Here is an 18,448-nt window from a genome sequence, read left to right on the forward strand (position 1 = left end):
AGAGCAGCTATGTCAAAAAGTATAATCCCCTCAAGAGTGCTGCTACCTGGAACACAAAATAGCTGCCTACTTTCTATAGTTTTTCAAAACATACATTTCTATTTCTTATATTATATTTATTAATTCTTGATTTGTAGTTAGTAATTGTGACTTTAAATTTAAAACTTCTGAAAACTGCCTAATACAGCACACGTAATACAATACATTTAATGTAGAGCAGAAAAATAAACTAAAAGTATAAAGCAAAAAGACACAGACTGAGAAAGTAGTTATATATTTTAAAATTCGATCCAGCCAGCATGTAGTTTGCATACTTTGTCAGGGGATGTCTCTGTTCGCTGTATATGCATCGCTGGTTTTTGCAGGCGAAAGGCGTCAAATTAGTCAGTGATGACACATTTTCATCTCGCAAAAAGAGGCAGACTCAAATTCAAACCAAAGCGGATGTGCTGTGCGCAAGTTCTGCAGTGTGGGCGTCAGCTTCTTCCATTCTTTGGCATTTCTGTGGCTGTTTTAGAAGTAATAATCAGGGGCAAAATGTGGTTAATGTCTCTAAAGTGTCACGCTTTAATGTGAGTCATTTGAATTAAATTACGTTGCATATAATTTAACACAGTAAAGATACAAGTGGAAATCTGGTTACAGCATCGGCTCACTCTTTTATTTACAATAATGTTAGGTAACATAAGAAACAGGAAGTTTAATGAAAGTCTGTCTCTGTCGCCGCCTTTGTCTCTCTTTCCTGTTTATCAGGAGTTAAAATGTGGTAAACTTTAACACTGAACCGAATTTCTACACTAAAAAAAAAAAAAAAGTCAAGCCACAAATTACATATGTAAAAATTAAACACTGGTACGTGTCTATATTACAAGGCTAAATGACTGAGCTTCATTTACGTGGATTTTTTAATATTTAAACATCACAACGAACCTTCAGCATCTTTCTGGCAGCTCATTTTCTTTGTACTGAGGTATCATCCAAACACTCCCCACTCAAGACGCAGCCAAAGCGTTAGTCGAGCAGTGAATACGGTGAATGCGCTTTCTCATTAAACTGTCTGTGATTTGAGGTCAGTAAATTCAACACTTAATAGAAATGGTAGTACTGTCAATTCAGTTTCGAATGCAGATGTCCTGCTGCTTTCACATGGTTCACACATAAGACGACCGTCTCTTGCATTTCCTGTCAGAAAACCTCCCGCAGAGTAGAAGTGACCTAAGCAAGCCCCTCTGATTCATGTTTTTATGGGATGTCCATGTCTCCGTTAGAGGCGTGGGAGTGGCGTTTCTCAAGCTCGCAGCCAGCTCTGTTCTCAACGTTTTCTTTGCTCTCCTCGTCCTGATCCTCCGATCCCGATCTCCTCCTGAGGCGCAGCCCGGGGTCTCTCTGTGTCGGGATCTGGAAGCTTGAGAAGGAGCTTCCCAACGATGGTCTCTTCTCTGGAAACGAGGATGCGTAAATGTGATAAGAAAGAAGAAATTCACAGGTCACAAAACAAAGAATCAAATTTAAGGAAGTGTACCGACAATGCGGTATGAAACATCTATTTTGCCTCCTTTGTGAGAAACGGTACAGCGCAATATTCACTATGCGCTCTGACAAAATGCTCACATCAGTCCTCAGTTCTCTCTTTAACTCTGGTGCTTAGTGAACTTCAGTATGATCTAATGAGATAATTCCAACGTGAAGAAGTGCTCTTTAAATATATATTTATATTACTTACTTGCCTATTTTTTTTTATACTTGGTTAGCTAATTTTATTCTATTTTTATACTTTTACCTATACTGTTTCTGCTTTGGCTTGCACTGGGACCAGGGTAACTAATTTCCTTCCGCCTCATGTACCAACATGTGTTGAAATGACAATAAAACTCCTTGAATCCTTGAAAACCACGTTCTCCTGTCCCGTAATGCTTGGCCTCGTTATGCAGGTAGGACACATACCCCCCGGTCCGATTGGTCGCATCAGTCTGTTCATCTGGACGTTCCAGTGTTTGACGTTGGTGCTCGCCTGGCGAAGCTTCCTCTGGGCAGCCTGAAATAAATAGAGCCGCTGAAGCATTAGGTACTGATAAATAAACAGACTGATAAATACTTTAAACAAAAAGTGGCAGCAGATTAATCAGTAAAAAAAAACACACAAAAGAAGATAAGTTTCGAGTCAAGTCTATTTTTTAGGGGTGGGTTTAGTTTTTGAGGCAAACCAACAAATAAATAAATGAGCTACTGTTAGCATGACAGCTCGCTTCAGTTGATAACCGCACTCATTATAAGTAACGACATGAGAGGTCCAGAGAAATTAGAACGGAGACACTTCTAATGAAAAAAGACGTGCCGTCACTTTTAAGTTTAAACTGTTTGTGGCTGCGTCTGACGAAATTTGTCTGTCTGCAAATGATGTGGACCACGTGTCATGTTTTCAGCTATTCCGAGCAATCTGAGAATTGCGCCTCTATACAGTTCAGGACTCTCACACTGATCTCATTAGCAGCATACCGGCGGCACTAGGCATGACGCCTCTATGTAATACGTCCGACAGAAGTGTCATCTCTTGATGTTGTGGTCCAGTTCAGGTGTAAGGTCCCACCGTTTTTTGTTGTGTGTTTATTTACTCACCACTACATCCTGGTCAACCCTGTGCCGGTTTGCGCGGACCTCCTCCAGCTGCCTCTGCGCCTCGTCCAGGGCCCGAGACTTGACCTCCATTTCCTGTTTGAGCTCCTGCTTCTCCCTCTGCGTCTTCAGGATGTACTCCTCCTGTTCCTCCTGCAGGGCCATCAGGGCCTTCATTTTCTCCTCCTCCTCGGCCAGTAACCTGAGCACAGACGAGAATAGGGTGAGTTACGCTGTCTCCAGCCCCTCATTGTTTGCAAATGAGGCACTTCAGCGAGGTTTTGTGTGTGACTAGTACATCATTAAGTGCACAGCGACACATTGATCGAGGTGACAGCAGCAACAACTTCCTCTGTTGGCAGCTCAACTTCCTCAGGAACATAACGCAACATGAACTTATTTTCTTTCTCGACGTTTGCTGTTTGCACAGAAATGCAGCTCCCCTCTAACAGCTTCCTGTACTGTGATGGTCAACATCTGTTTGGTGGCATATTCTACTTTACCCTGCTTGAGCGTAGCGGAAGGCCTCCTCATCCAGCCTGGCTTTAATCTCCTGCTGCAGCGCCTCCTCCAATCGCTTCTGCATCTCCTCAAGCTCCTGGATCCTCTTCCTCTGCCTCTCTGCTTCCTCCTCCTTCAGAGCCATCTCCGCCTGCATACTGACCCGCGCCTTGAGACACACAAACAGAAACAAAGGAATAAACACACACCTTTCTGTGTTTTTAAATGATTTTTTTCCCCTGTCTTTGCCCTCACGCTCACCTCCTCGGCCTCACGAAGCTGAACCTCGAGGGCGCGCTGGAGCTGTTCGTGCTGCTGGCGCCTCCTCTGCTCGTCCTGCTCCAGGAGGGATTGCGCCTGCTTCTGCGCCTCCTTCAGGAGATCCAGCTCGGCCAGCTTCCGCTCCCGCTCCTCCTGCAGGGCCCGCAGCCTCTGCAGCTCCTCCTCCTTCGCCTGTCGCCTTTTCTCCCGCTGCTCGCGCTGTTCCCGCCGCTTTAGCTTCAGATCCTTGTGGAGGGACTTTTTCCCTTCCACGTGCAGCCGGATGGCCGTCTGAATGGCTGTGAAGAAGATGACGGTCAGTGTCTGGATAGATAGAAGCTTTACAAAGGTAGATTTATAAATGCTGAGTCTCCTCTGACCTGTAGTCCACTCCTGTCTCTGTTTGGTGTCTGAGGCGCTCATTTCATAAGTCTTCGAGAGGGTTTTAAGACAAAACATGCACCTCTTCCCATCTCGGTCTGGCAGCACCTGTTCAAACAAGGAATGCTCATTTTATAAATATCAGGTCAGCGTGAGTTGTTTTGAACTTTTGTACATTTGTTGTGACTATGTCTTAAATACACAGTGATAAGGAGGAGAAAAAACCATTGAACTCACTGTATTTCTGATCCATTTTGAATCACCAAACAATATTTGACCATCGTCTACATCCTATAATAAAGCATGGTTTTAGAACGATTGCTTGTTTTTCATCTGGAGGTGCAGTGCTGCATGTTTATCACGACTGGTTTTGGTTCTGCGTTGCATTGATGGGCGACCACTTGAGAAACTCTCCCTCTCTCTAACTCTACCCTCACTGCTCCAGGCTTCAACTTTCAGAGAGGCTCTTTCATGAGTGAGGCCTAATGTGAGGACTAATCAGTTCAGTTCACTTGAGCTCTGTGAGATTTGTGGGGAAATCTGGTTGTGAATGTGAAACAAGGCAACATTCAGCTACAACTGTTGCACTTCTTATAAACCTTGTGTGGGTTTCAACACATAAATACCACTGCCATGAAACAGTGTCTTCTTCAGAAATGCATGAAAAATGACTGGAAGAAGTGGTGGTGAGAAAAGGAAGTCTCTTCTAATTCTTTAGCTGGACAGATGGTGGTTTAAATATTATGTAAGACAGTGGCCTGAGGGGTATTGGTTAAAAAAAAGACTTTACGTCGGCTTCTTTCCTTCTCTACACATTTTTATTATTATAATTCATTCTTAATAATTTATGTAAAGATTATTTGCACCAACTGAACTGAGATTAGGTACTCTATCATAAAGGGAGGGTATTACAATGTTGTTCTTGGTCGAGATAATGATAAGATAATAAATTGTTCAGCCCTACAGTCATTTCATTTTAAAGTAAGTATTTCACAAGAAAAAACACAGATGAAATCATTTAAACATCTACGAAGGGATTTTGTAACCCCTTAAGCTTCATCTTATGCCACCGAGGGAGAGTCCCCACCTCAAGTTGAAAACCAGCGTCATAAAGAAAAGATGCTTTGACTCAGCTGAAGAAGCAAATGAGCACCATGAGCTTCTTTTGTGGATGGACCGCCATGCAGCTTTGAAAAATGATCACCTCCACCTGCTTACCTCCACACAGCAGTTCCCATCCAGGGCTATATTGCCTTGGCAGTCCTTGCGGTCCTCCCCGGTGTAGTAAGACAAGTTGCTGGGCCGTAAGGTGAACCAGCGTTCCTTCCAGTTTCTCCTCAGCTGGCCTTTTTTCCACAGGTAACCCTGAATGCACCCAAACACACGTATGCCGTCACCAACACGAAGTCTAGAACCAAAATATAAATGACCTCTGGTGGCAGATCCTACCTCTTTGAGGACGTCGCCAACTATCTCCCTGTACACTTCTTCAATGGCCATGCTGATAATGCTCTTATCAATTCCTCTGGTTACCTTTCCGGAGTTCATCATCTCCAGAAAAACCCAAACAGTAATGCCGCTCTGCTGCACTGAATCCTGGGAGAAGAAGTCCTCTAACTCCACACAGTTGAACTCAATACTCATACACATGCATATCTTCTTGAGGAGGTACTCCACCTGAACAGGAGTGGGATGAATTAATTACAATACATTATAACTTAATTTAAATTTTACTTCAGTGACTTTCCTCTGAATGACTCTTGCTTCACTGCAGGGCTTTTCACAATAATGTTTTTTAATGTATACACTTTATTTGGTTGGTTCCAACTCAGTAAAAAGTATATCCAACAAAACAAACTGTAAGTAACTTGCTTTACCTATGTTGTTTTTAGACTTAAATTTGTTAGTAACAGTATCTACCGCACAGTAGTATTCATGACACCACAGCTCTATGCACTACAGTGGTGGCCGTGTGAGACCAAAATAAAAGTGGATAATACTTTCTTAAACTCTGCATAACAGAAACTGCTCTGCCCTTGAAATTTAGGGCTTTCTCTTGGCAGCGGCTGAGAAAAAAACGCACAACAGGAAACCAAAACGAGACTTTGCAAGTGAGAAACAAGCCCACAGTGCAGCATGAAAAGAGCATCGTGTTCCATGATGGCAAGAAGCAAAGTTTCATGGGCTGTAAAAAAAAAAATCCAGCCATGTTTTTAGGTCAAAGATCAGAGACTCATAAATATGCTCAACAACAGGGATCAACAACCTTAAATGTCAATAAGGCTAAATTTAGACTCTACAAGGTCAACTACGCGTTCAAGAATTATATTTTTAACCACATAAATTGCTTCATCAGTCCATATTCTTGCGCTTTGTCACGATTATTAATAAAAATTAAAAAAACAACAACTTCACACTCACCTCGTCAGGAACCATAACCAGAGGGTACTTGTCTTCAGAAAGAAAATTAAAAAGGCACCACAGCCGAAAAGCATCTTTGTCTGGCAGAATGGTGCTGCTGTTTCTGTCTGGCTGATAGTTTTTCTTTGCCGTAAGAGTCCAACAGAGCTCATCTACGTTTTCCTTAATAAAAGAGCCTTCAACAACCTGCAACAGCAAAAAATGTAGGGATTAAAACTGCGTCCTTGACTAGATTACGCTTCTAATTTCGTGAAACAAAAAGCTGTTGTTGTTGTCACCTTATCCAGGATGTATTTGTTGAGGTAAGGCATGTAACCCTGACTGGAGACTGGGCCGTCGTCATCATCCCTGAAGTGCTCCTCTAAAGCCACAGGGTCGTGTGGGATGGACAAGACTGTGCACAGGTTGTGAGATAGCACCTGAAAAGGCACAATGTAAAAGGAAAGAGCTAAATTACAGTTTGGGATTAAATTTCTCTGGATTCAGAATCTGAGGGCGAACGAACCAAGAAGAGAAAACTTGGTTTCTGAATTTCTGCTGCATAAAATATATCTCACGGAAAGATTAACATAACATTTATCAGTGTGAAAACAGTTGTGAGGCCAGAGTCAGCCAAGTTATTAAGGAAACACGTCATTGTAAACCCAATCAGACATAATCGAAGATTTGTTGGTTGGTTTATAGGGTGATTAAATCTACCAAACTTCATTTATACAGCATTTGTCATGCATGTTAGTTCTGAAAGGGCTTCACAGTTGACAGAAAAATAATAAGAAGAAAACAAAAATATGTAGAGATGTGCAGCTAAAATGTAACGTATATAAATGCACAATATATAAAGGCAATCAAGAATTAAAAAAATCCACAAGGAATTAAGTGTAATCAGTGTCAAAAAAGGTGTTATACTATAAACACCTTTCTTCCTAACTGAACTTTTTCGGTGCAACATCTTGAAATTTCTGATGCATACTATCAGATAACTTCGGTCTCTCTGTGTTAAGCCATAACCACATCCTGTCTCCAGTCTCCAGTGCTCTACAACATCTGTCACGGCATGCAAACTGCTCGCTTTTGAGCAGGCCTAAAGAACGTGGCGCCTGTACACGGGCTGCACGCATGAAGGGGGATAAGCCGAGTCATGAGGGGTGACTAGCTGCAATCCAGGAGCGCAGGGCAGCAGCAGAACGCTGCAGGAACGTGGAGGTGGCTGGAAATTGAGTCTGAGCCACGGCAAGTCATATAACAATGAGATCAACAAAAGTACAGTGGCCTCGTTGAAGCCCTGTAGCGAGAGACAGCCATCACCAGCATGTTTCCACTTTGTCCGCGCTCTCGTTGTAACAATGTTCTTTTGACGTAGATGGGCTCGTGCTGTGAACATACTCTATTCAGCAGGCTGTTCTCTGGGCCGGTCCAGTGCCAGAGGGCCCTTTGCACTACAAGCTGCTGCATCGAGGCCCAGTGTGAGCACAGCTTGGAGATGAGGGCTCCTATTCATATACAGACTCTTGTGCTGCTACCAGACAGAGGTGTATATTGTGCCCGCTTCCAGCAGTGAAAGCATTTCACTCGACATACAGGGAACAAATTTGTTCCTTGTTGAACGGTATGTTGTTCAAAACAGAACTTCACACAGGAAATATTAACGATGATATGTAAGATCAGATCGTGTACGCTCTTATTTCCTGACTCAAACTGCCACTGAGCAAACAACAAAGTAGTTGTGACATTTAGTTTGCTAAGAATTTGAAACAGTTCTAATCTTCTTCATTGTTGGCCTACAGTATGAGCTGACGTGTAGAAACGAGGGAAAACAGTGCGTCCTCAAGCAAGTTTCCTCAAGTCCCATCTTCCAGGTTCAGGTCCCTCCACTCACCTTCAGCTGAGACTTGGAGACCTTCCCACTCCTCTCCAGATCCAGGGCCGTGAAACCGTACCAGATGGACTTGAGCAGCTCAGAGCGCAGGTCCATGTCTACAGCAACGTTATTTGCTGGTTTCCTCCTTTACGTCTCTTCTTCTTCCTTCTGTCGTTGACACGGGGCCCCTGGGTGACAGGCAGACACCCACTCTGTGTTGCTGCTGTCAGGCAGTCATGAAGGCATTATCAGACTGCAGGCAGCGACACCTGCTGGACGTGGTAACTGGTGAAGAGGGAGGGCCTGATTGTTTACATCCTTGGATCCTGCCATCCAGTGGTAGAAGTGTTAGGATCCTAAAAGTAAATAAATAAATATCATGACATAAAAATACTAAATATAACTAAATTAAGTACAAATCAGTGGCATATGTAAGGTATAGCAAAGACATGTTATTAGCGTGACATGGTTGTATTATTATTATATATTTTCTATTATTAATATTATTGCAGGTAGACATGCATGTAATTTAAATGTATGCTCAATTAAAATCTTAATCTGTAAAGTACATTTTATATATTTACTAAAGTAGTGGAGTACTGATATAACACTCTAATAGTACTAATAGTACATTGATGTTGTACACTAGGCATTTTCGCAAATGCTGCCTTCAGGGTCTAATAACAGAGTAGTACCTATGAAAACCCTAATTTTTAATATTTAATATGAGATATGACGGTTTGGAGTCTGAAGTACCAACTCAACTTTTATTAATAGTTATGTAATATGCAAACTTACTGAGTGCCTTTTGTTAATCTTTGATCGTTGGGTTTAAATTTCAGCTAATTAGCAGTTGGCTAATGCCTAGCCGAAATTAGAACTTAGCTTAACGTTAGGTTTGCTCGGTTTTGCTTGTCTCTCAGTGTAACGTTGTATTTAAACAACGTCTTATGTATATTATGTTATTTAGAAGTCATCCAACAACTATGTGCTAACCTATTGTGTGTCTTTTTTGCATTGTGTAGAAAAGATAAATAAAAATTGAGTCAGTTCTTGTTTTTAACCTTTCTATATTTTAGCCTTTAACGCATCGCAACTCTCAAATCTCGCGAGACGCCTGAATCTGAAATCAACGCTTTTTAGGAAGGAATTAGATTAAATATTGAAATAACGTAAATAATTAATACAATTAAAATTGGTTGAGCCAGAGCAGAATATTTCCCCGCATCAAACATGAGGTTAAATAACATACCAACTGATGCTGTTCTTTAAAACCCAACAGTGGTTAATGAGTTTGCAGTGATATTAGTTAATTTAACCTTAGAAAATAAAATAGCACATATCTATCTATCAATCTAGCGATCACTGCCTAAACTGCAAAGGCTTCATAAATTAGAGACGATCACAAACAATAAAACAATAAGATGAAACTGAATTTCTGTGGGGGGAGGCCGCGGCAAAACGCCGTCACGTGGTAAAACAACTTTCGCCCTCGTTGCCATGGAGCTGTTTATGAAAATCCGTCGCTGATTGGCCGATGATGTTGTCATGAGCAAAGTGCACGCAGTCATTGGCTTATACGGCTTCTTATCTCGACCAATGGGGGAGCGCGCTTTTTACAAACTGTTGCGAGTCCAGGAAGTTGACAGCCCCACTGTGGTGTGAAAGGACGGGACAAGGGATCTTTAAACCTCCACAAAACGGCTGGAAAAACAAAACATTTGGAATTGATTGGATCCGAAATAAATTATTGGATGTTCAGAAGGAGCTAACAGAGGCTCTCTGGTATTTTCAACGTTTGTAAAGTATGTAACTATTGGCTCAATATCCGTATGTAGCATGTGCTAACGAGAAAAGTCTTTAAATGTAGCTACCCATCTGCTCGGGTTAAAGCTAACTTCTCTGGAAATGGTAATCAACGCGTTAGTTTGTGCTGTACACATGCTTCGCTGCCATCAGGCATGTGATCCACTTAATAGGCAAATCAATTTCATTATTTAGTGCACGACTGTTTTGTTACCATTACCACTGTAGCTGAAGCTGGCATCTGCCTGCATGGAGCTTTATCCACTTGATTGTTCTTGTGCTTCTTATCTTTAACCTTAAAGCTGTTGTTAAACGCTTAAAGTCTGATGGGTTTGCCATTGCATGCTTTATGTATTTTGCTCATCTTCATATTTACTTTGCTATAAGCCTGTGTAGTGTTTCATATTTAGTTGCCCAACTTTCATTTGTTTTTGGCATTCCTTGCTCCTCCAGTTGTTCTTCACACCTTCACCACTCACTTCCCCCTCTTGTCATCATTATGGACTCCTCTCCAGTCCTCCGGCAGCAAAGCCAGAACAAAATCCGCAATGACTTTCTGAGGTAAGACTTTTTATAAAGTAGAATGTTAATTTATTCGTTGTCCAGATAGTTCCTAATTTACTAGCAGCTTTACACCGCGGTTCATTAACGTTTTCACATATTTTGTCTGCTTTTGTTAAATGGAAAGTAGGGCATCGGTATTCTCTGCTCCGTTTACACATCTCATTCTGCATCTGACTGTTTTTCTCCACACAGAATGAAGAATGAGCACAACAAAAAGCACCCAGACCCAAAGGCTTCCAAGCTCGTGTCTGCACCTCACCTTTCCTGTAAAGACAATGAGAACAAAGATCCAGGAAGCTCAGAACATGGTCGGAAGGCACCTGTGCGACCAGGTGTAAGCAGACTTCCGGTACTTGCAAAGTCCATTCATCTTCAGACTCCCTCTGACTTCAGTGAGTCCCACTGCAGGTGGGAGGAGAAACCTCTAGCTGTAAGTGGCTCCTTTCACTCCTTTTAGATGTTTTTATTCAATTAGAGAATTCTGGTATATTGAACACTTTATAATTTTTTTCTGCAGGGGAAATCTAAGAAGAAAAAGCCATGCACCAGACCTGTACCTTTCAACCTGTCTCAACCCAGAAGTACAAGAATGGCCAGCAAGGATCAGCAGCCCCTGTCTGTTCAACAATCAAGGACTGGCACTCATGCTACACAACCTGAAAACAGTTTATTCAACGCAAAAACAACTAAACATCCAGTTGTCTTAAACATCAATGGGGACTCAACCAAAGCTATGGGGAGGTGTCATGGAAAGATGACAGAAAATGCATCGCACCTGCCGGGACAGTCTGGGCCTTCCAGCAATTTTAAGACTTCCACTACTTTGTCCAATCCTCTGTCATCCATTGCTAATAACACGATGCATCAGACCAGCACCACCTCTTCTGTGCCACCTGCTGTCAGTGTTGCTGGTGCAGAGGCCTGCTTGGATAACATGAACCTACTGAGTCTCAAAGATACGTCCCAGACTGCTCAGCTGTCTACACAAGGCAGTTCTTCAAAAGCTTTAACTGGTAAGTATGTGATCACTTGCACCTTGCAGAACATATTTGGATCTGTCTAGTTATGTGTTCATACTAAATTGGACTCAATCTATCCTTGATACACTCGTAATTACACAATAAAGACAGACAAGTCTTGCAGCAGTTAGAATAAAATTTTCCTCCTGGTCTCCATTCTGTTGACTGCACTGCAGATCTATTTGTGTATTTGTTAGGAGTCATCCACAGTGTTTCTTGGCTTGATCTCTTAAACATTTCAGACAAAGGTGAGAACTTCCAGACCGACCATTCGGCTCTGCTCAGCATCCTCCAGAATAAGGGAGTCACCGCCGTGGCATCTACAACTCCCCAGTCCAAACCATATAACTATTTGGTGAGTTGGTTTTAAAATAGTCCTCTTACAGTTCCGCCTTTCGCCGAGTATTTTAGTCCCTTCACTGGCTGATGGGTTAATATTGGTTTTCAGTGTTTATTTTTGTCTTGACTGCTCTTTTCACCTGTTTTAATCTTTTGCGAATGTGTTCAACACAATCATCTTGTCCGCAGCCTCAGCGAGTTCCCGTGACGAAGACCCGACAAAAAGCTGCACCCTCTACAGGTTAGTATAGGACGGAGAGCAAAACATGTACTTTTATGTACAGCGTGTGCTCTCAATTGATGTAGTTTTGTTAGAGGTTGTGAAGAAATGTCTTTTTACATTTAAATAATTATTTGATAAACCTCAGATTTTACTGAGAGTCACATGAGAAGACGCTAATAATACTCTCCTGTCTGCAGAGTAAATATAAAGCTACAGGCAGGGTCTGGTTAGCGGAGAATAGCCTAAAGACTAGAAAAGAGAGAAAACTGCTCGGCTGACTCTGTACAAAAGTGACAAAAACAAAACAAAACAAAGAAAAGTGGCAAAACTCCAGGTTTTAGTTTGGTGCAAACGTCCGTGCCAGACTAGTTTTTGATGGGATGCAGTAATTTCCTGGAGTCTCAAAGGTTCCCGGTCAGACTTCCTGAGCTGACAAACATGTGTGCGTTTTTTGATGACAAGCGACATGTATTACAACATAATGAATGAGACTGAGAGCTGCTGGTAAGCAGATGCTGTTACCTTTGCACTTGTTTTCTAGCTTTTCCCCCAGTGCTCTCATTTCACAATATTTCTTTAATCTAAACAAAGTGACTGCTGTCTGATTATATCTACCTCATTGACATTAGAGCGCTATTTATCGAGAATAAACCAGAATACACCAGTGATCACTGTAATGATAAGAAAAAAATGCACTAAATCTTATCTTCAAGAAGCTTATGGTATTCAGTATTTGTTTCGAACAACTGAGAGAACTGTCGATTCAGCTGTGTTTTAATTCTGGAGCCTGTGCTTTGTAGTACTGTTGAATTGTGTTGTGTGGTGCCAGCACATGTTTCTGTTATTTTGACAACACTATTTTAGTCAGAGGGCTAGGCCAAATAACAGAAACAATTCAGTGTTTAATTCAATCCAGTTTAACGGCACTACAAACTACGTCCTCCACAATGATCACACGGTTGAAATATCACCTTTCTGATGCTGTTTCAGCATAAACGAGACATTATAAAAGTCATGAAGCTAAGATTTAATGCAGGACTGTTATATAAGAGTGTTGGAACTTTCACTAGTGTACCTAATGATGTGGCAAGTGTGTGTGTATGTTACTGTATTTAGTGTCATTACCAGTGGGAAAACCCAAGATAATTTTAGAATTAACAAGGTCACTTTAAATAAAGCAGAACATCATTGTCACTATTAGATGAATTTGTCTCTTTCGTGTCCGTTTAATGCTTTTGTTCACTCCTCACAGCGGAGTTCTCCCCGGACCCGGCCGCTCTGCAGAGTATCCTCCAGAACGAGGGTGTGAAAGCTGGAAGGGTCACTGGTGCCACACCACGAAACTCGGTCTGTCCGCCAGGCAGAGGAACTTCAATCTACAGAGTAAGGGCATATAGGATTTATTTTCACTTCTGCTCCTCATCACTATGGTTGTATTTTTAGTACAGTGTCGTTTGTAGATTACTTTTGAAACACGGTTTCATTTACTGTGTGGCTTCCTTTTCTCAGGCTCAGAGAGTGCCTGTTAGAAAGAATCGCGCGGAGTCGACTGGCGGTCCAGTGGGTAAGACGCAGCATCATTGTTATCTTATGAAACCCAGTGCGCCCTTATCTACTTGTCTTGTACCCTGATGTGACGCGGCTGTTTCCTCCTCAGCAATAGCGCTCAAAGAGATCAAATGGACCCCACAGAGAGTCCCCAACACCAGACATCAACCTATGTCTGCCATGGTGGGTATACATGTGTTGTATGTCCGCACTCTGTTCATTTGTCATGTTGTGTTTGTGTTGTGTCACCGCCTTATCTCATGATGCTGTCGTTTTCAGAAGTGGCACATGTCGACGAAACAGTACAGCACACCCGGACGCAGAGGCTGCAAGAGCAACGTTCAGCCGCAGCAGGAGGTGAGAACGGATCATGACGGTTTTAATGATGTGTTTAAGAACGAAGCAGAAGTGTTGTAATGAGGAAATGAAAGAGAGAATGATCCAAATATAATATTAGTGCAGTTTAAGGATTAAAAAAAACAAAACTTGAAGTTCAAGCCTTTCAGTAATCACTATTTTAAAGAGTGGTTTATAGCAGATGGCAACATTTTACGATCAGGCACTGCATTATGACCACCTTCCTAACATTGTGTAGGTCTCCTTTGTGCCACCAAAACAGTTGTGATTCATCAGAGAATGGACATGGTCCTTCTGAGGGTCTCCTGTGGTGTCTGGCTACAGAATGATGTTAGCAGGCTCCTTTGGGTCCTATGGGTTGAGGGGAGGGGCCTCTGTGGATCAGGCTTGTTCCAGTGCATCCCACAGATACTTGATCAGTTTGGGATCTAGTGAATTTGGAGGCCAGGTCAACACCTTGTGCTGTTATTCATGGTTTTTTGAGTTTGTGTGTTTGTGTCAGGCTGCATCCTGCTGGGGACGGCTGCTGCCATCAAGGAGTGTCATTGCTATGGGGTGGAGGTGCCTGGTCTGGTCTAGGTGGGTGCTACATGTCTAAGTAACATCCACATGAATGAATGCCAGGTCCAAAAGTTTCCCCAGCAGAACATTGTATTGTCACAAGATGCTTAAATGGTATTTACTTCATCTGTCAGTGGTTTTAATGTTGTGGCTGATCGGTCTATTGGTTGGAAGTGTTGCTGTGCTGCCATGTTCTGCCACCTCTTGGAGAGAGAAGGTAAAAGCACAGATGCACGTTTGAATGTCTCCCCAAGCTAAAATGATGTTTCCGTAACTTTTGATTATGTCAGCAAACCTACATCGATCAGCCACATCATTAAAACCACCAACATGTGAAGTGAATGACATTGAAGATCTCATTTAGAGGTAATGTTCTTCTGGGAACCTTGGGTCCGTCCTGGCATGTATGCGGATGTTCCTTTGATACGTACCACCACCTGAACGTTGTTGCGGACCAAGCACATCCCCATGGCAACAGCAAAGGGGTGTTCCCTGCATCCTGGTGCCATATGATCCCCGTCTAAGCGGCACACAGTGTCTGATGGCTGATTGATGTATAGAGTAAAAGCTTCAACTTTGTTGTTTGTTAACAGGAGGTTGTCCAGAGACTATTTGATGATCAAGAGGAAGAGAAGAGCACGAACGTGACTGACAAATATTCTGAGGCACAAGCGGAGCAGCTCCCAGTTGAAGCCTCGACTGTAAGAAGTCAAATCCAAAACGACCACATAGAAGTCATGAATAAATAAAGTTTATTTAAAAATGTACTGGATATTAATTTGTAATTTCCATCCACACTTCTTTAGGCTAAATCCCACTGTGAAGAAAAGGTAGAGACGAGCGAGACCAGTGCTGATGAGGACGAGGACGAGGACGAGGAGGAGGAGGAGGAGGAGGAGGAGGAGAAGTTTGTGGGAGGACAGATGTTCTTACAAGCGCCACACAGAGAGTCTGTTATTTTTTTCTCAACGGGCAAAAAACTGATCAGAGCCCCACGAGTTGAGAAGCCGGAGGGTTTGGCCCTGCAGCATCGACACGGTCCGGTTTCCTCAGAACAGAGACGGTTTGTGCCGGTGCAGGATGACGTGTCAGCGGAGTCCGAACCGAGCTGTCAGATCAACCCTTCTGTTCAGCGTCTGCACAGAGGTAACACTGACCTCTGCCCACCCCCCCCCCCCCCCCCCCCGTCCCACATACATACACCTTGTCTAGTGACCCGATATTTTTTACAGTGTGTGTTTTTTTTTTTTTGTCCTCTTACAGACATAATTGTTCAGAAGACTAGCTCACTGAGTCCTGCAGTGGCGATGCTGCGGAAGCGTCTTCCTCCGCTGGAGGAGCTGCGTATGGATGAGGAGGTGGCCACCTACACCTCGCTGTCTGGCCCCGCTCCTCCAAGGTTCCTCCCTCCTCCGCCTCGCTGTGGAAACCCACTGGCCTCCATCTTGTACTTTGAAGAGTCCACTGTAAGTACGCCGTTAGAATAGATAGGAAGCTGTTAATTGAGGTTGTCAAGTTCATGTTCAGCTGGTTAGTCGTGCAAAATGCTGCCATTTGAAATGCAAATCCGTATTTTATTTGCAACAAACACAAAAACAAAGGTGAGAATAAATGTCTCAAACCTAGTGTCTTCTAAAATAAGCACACTGCACACCGTGAAACCACAGCTTCAGTAGTCGTCCTTCCATCTTAGAGCAAATGTCACGTCCTCACAGAGGGGATGATATTTTGGTAAACACAGGCGCCATATTCTTCAAACGGGGACCTTTATTTACCTTCACAGGTCTGTGTTTGAGGCAGGCTTGTTTTAGAGGCAGGCCGTTATTTCTGATTCCCTCTGATTGGTCTCATGTTAACATGAAGCTCAGTTCTGATCTGCTCCTGCTTGCCCTGTTAGAGATATTACAAGAGGCTGCTAATTCAAAATCAGCACTTCCTGGAATCCTTTCAGATTAAAAGCGTTTCATTGGCCAGAAGTTTGATCACAGCCTGAGGGATTCTCGATTGTACGGAGTTGTAATAAATGTATGGTATCAGTCATGTAGAGCCAGGAGGCCAAAATGGGTCAAAACCTGTCCCCTTGTGCTTGGTGAAGGGAACAGCAGCTGTAACATTATCAGCAGGAGAGGTGCTAGTATGGTACAGTACAACTTCTATCTATGAGTTTCTTACGACGTATTTTACACCTTTATTCAGATTTATGTTCTTGTCTGACATGAACCTACCCAGAGATGTAACTGCTCGTTGAGGTGGTGCAGACCATAACTAGTAATGGGTCTAAAATGCATTTATCTGTCCACTTATCTCAGTGCCAGAACAAAGCACAGACAATTCAAAAACAACTGATGATCAGCATTTATTTACTTCATTATGAGACACTCATTGTTCAAAACACCATTACACAGAGAAACTACACAGCTGTTTAATTACAGAACGATACCAACTCACCGGTTTAAATCCTTACAGTGGTGTAAATCCATTACAGAGTTATGAACCAAGCTTTCCATTATCTTCTCTTCACCTGGTTTAGCTCTGGTGTAACACACATGAACTGGAAAGTAACTAGCCCTGCTGTAAACGAGACTGTCACTCTCAGCTGAAATTACACAAGTGCACTTACCATAGGGACTAGATATCAAATAAATATGTTCTTAGGGAAACGCTAGAGTTTGTCCACACTTATTTTAGCACCCTGACTTTATTTATGGAACCACCTACATGTCGTGGCCGCAGATTTTATTTGTGAAAATGATGCATGTATAAATGTATTACATTTATTTTATGACGGTGACTTCCAGTGACGTGCACGCATGTGAAAGTCCAACTAAATTATTTAATTTCATTTTCTTTTCCAGAGATTTGTGCCGATTGCCTTCGATGTCTCGCCCGGCTCCTCTTCTCCTCTCAGCTCTCCTCTGCAGGAGAGATGATTTGCACTACAAATACAGTATTTCTTCTGACTGTGAGAAGCTAACACCAGTGTACTGATTAGACTAGACATGTTTGTCCGACACTGTCGCTGCCTGTTTCATAGATGCTCTCTAAAAAAAAATATATATATAAAGTGATGTCTAAATGAGGCATTTGTTACATGCATACTTGTCGATAATGTAGATTAGAAACTTAACTCTAGGAGTCTGAGAGAATGTTATTTTTTAATAAACGTTATGTGGATTAAAAATGATGTTTGTAATGTACAGTGTTTATAATAAATCTCTATATATGTATGTCACTGTTGGGCCATGTATGAAATCTGTCAGTCTTGGAGGTAGGAAGTTGGAAAGATATTTGAGTATAGCAGGTATAGATGGTTACGACCATTCATTCATTTTCTGTAACCACTTGTCCTCTGGTCCTGTCATTGGAGTACACCCTGGACAGATCTCCAGTCTATCGCAGGTCTAACACAGAGAGACAGACAACCATTAACACTCACACCTACGGCCAATTTAGAATCATCAATGAACCCAACGAGCATGTCTTCAGACGGTGGAAGGAAGCCGGAGTACCTGGAGAGAACCCACGCAGACACAAGGAGAACATGCAAACTCCACACAGAAAGGACCAGTCAGCCCATGGATTCGAACCCAGAACCTTCTTGCAGTGTGCAGGATTTATTAGCTATAAAGTAATATGCTTTCACTTGCCAGTTCATTAGGTACCCTTGTGAAAGCAAACCCATTCTACTATAACATGAAGGTTATGGTATTCAGCATTTGTTTAAAATAACCAGAACAGCTGTTGATTCAATAGTTTTTTTTCCAATATTATAGATGGTACCAATACATATTTCTATTATTTTAATCCAGTTTAGCGGCACCACAAATTACATCATCCAAAATGATCATAAGGTACTTCTTTAACTATTATCAGAGTCTCTAATCAGGTCGGTGTATGTGGGTGCTCACATTAACTGCTCCACATTAATATCTGCAAGAGATCTTTATTACACAACGCTGTATGTCATGCTGTCAAGTCTTTTTTTTTTTAAATATG

At 42.3% G+C, this 18,448-nt stretch overlaps 2 protein-coding genes across 5 annotated transcripts; one reads left to right on the forward strand and one right to left on the reverse strand.

Moving 5' to 3' along the window:
• Positions 1-274: 274 nt before the first annotated feature.
• On the reverse strand, positions 275-8,230 carry LOC311494417 (differentially expressed in FDCP 6 homolog). Of its 2 annotated transcripts, XM_084553458.1 has the most exons (12): positions 8,054-8,230; positions 6,456-6,596; positions 6,178-6,363; positions 5,206-5,433; positions 4,975-5,121; positions 3,994-4,047; positions 3,756-3,864; positions 3,376-3,674; positions 3,117-3,283; positions 2,617-2,815; positions 1,945-2,035; positions 275-1,439 (listed from the first exon to the last, which is right to left on the reverse strand). In XM_084553458.1, exons 1-12 carry the CDS (start codon positions 8,147-8,149, stop codon positions 1,243-1,245), a joined length of 1,914 nt encoding a protein of 637 aa, XP_084409584.1. In that variant the 5' UTR covers positions 8,150-8,230; the 3' UTR covers positions 275-1,242. The 2 variants fall into 2 exon arrangements, with proteins under 2 accessions (XP_084409584.1, XP_084409585.1); XM_084553459.1 differs by lacking the exon at positions 3,994-4,047 and having other exon boundaries at positions 278-1,439.
• A 1,282-nt stretch (positions 8,231-9,512) lies between these two features.
• On the forward strand, positions 9,513-17,671 carry troap (trophinin associated protein). 3 transcript variants are annotated; one of them, XM_084553112.1, is made up of 14 exons: positions 9,513-9,840; positions 10,295-10,402; positions 10,598-10,835; positions 10,923-11,418; positions 11,667-11,779; positions 11,953-12,004; positions 13,239-13,369; positions 13,496-13,550; positions 13,644-13,717; positions 13,814-13,891; positions 15,046-15,153; positions 15,259-15,598; positions 15,716-15,918; positions 17,308-17,671. In XM_084553112.1, exons 2-14 carry the CDS (start codon positions 10,341-10,343, stop codon positions 17,380-17,382), a joined length of 2,025 nt encoding a protein of 674 aa, XP_084409238.1. In that variant the 5' UTR covers positions 9,513-9,840; positions 10,295-10,340; the 3' UTR covers positions 17,383-17,671. The 3 variants fall into 3 exon arrangements, with proteins under 3 accessions (XP_084409238.1, XP_084409240.1, XP_084409239.1); XM_084553114.1 differs by having other exon boundaries at positions 11,673-11,779; XM_084553113.1 differs by lacking the exon at positions 9,513-9,840 and having other exon boundaries at positions 10,238-10,402.
• The last annotated feature ends 777 nt before the right edge of the window (positions 17,672-18,448 follow it).

The sequence above is a fragment of the Chelon labrosus genome (assembly GCF_963514085.1).
Source record: "Chelon labrosus genome assembly, chromosome: 10".
In the NCBI taxonomy this organism is placed as follows: domain Eukaryota; kingdom Metazoa; phylum Chordata; class Actinopteri; order Mugiliformes; family Mugilidae; genus Chelon; species Chelon labrosus.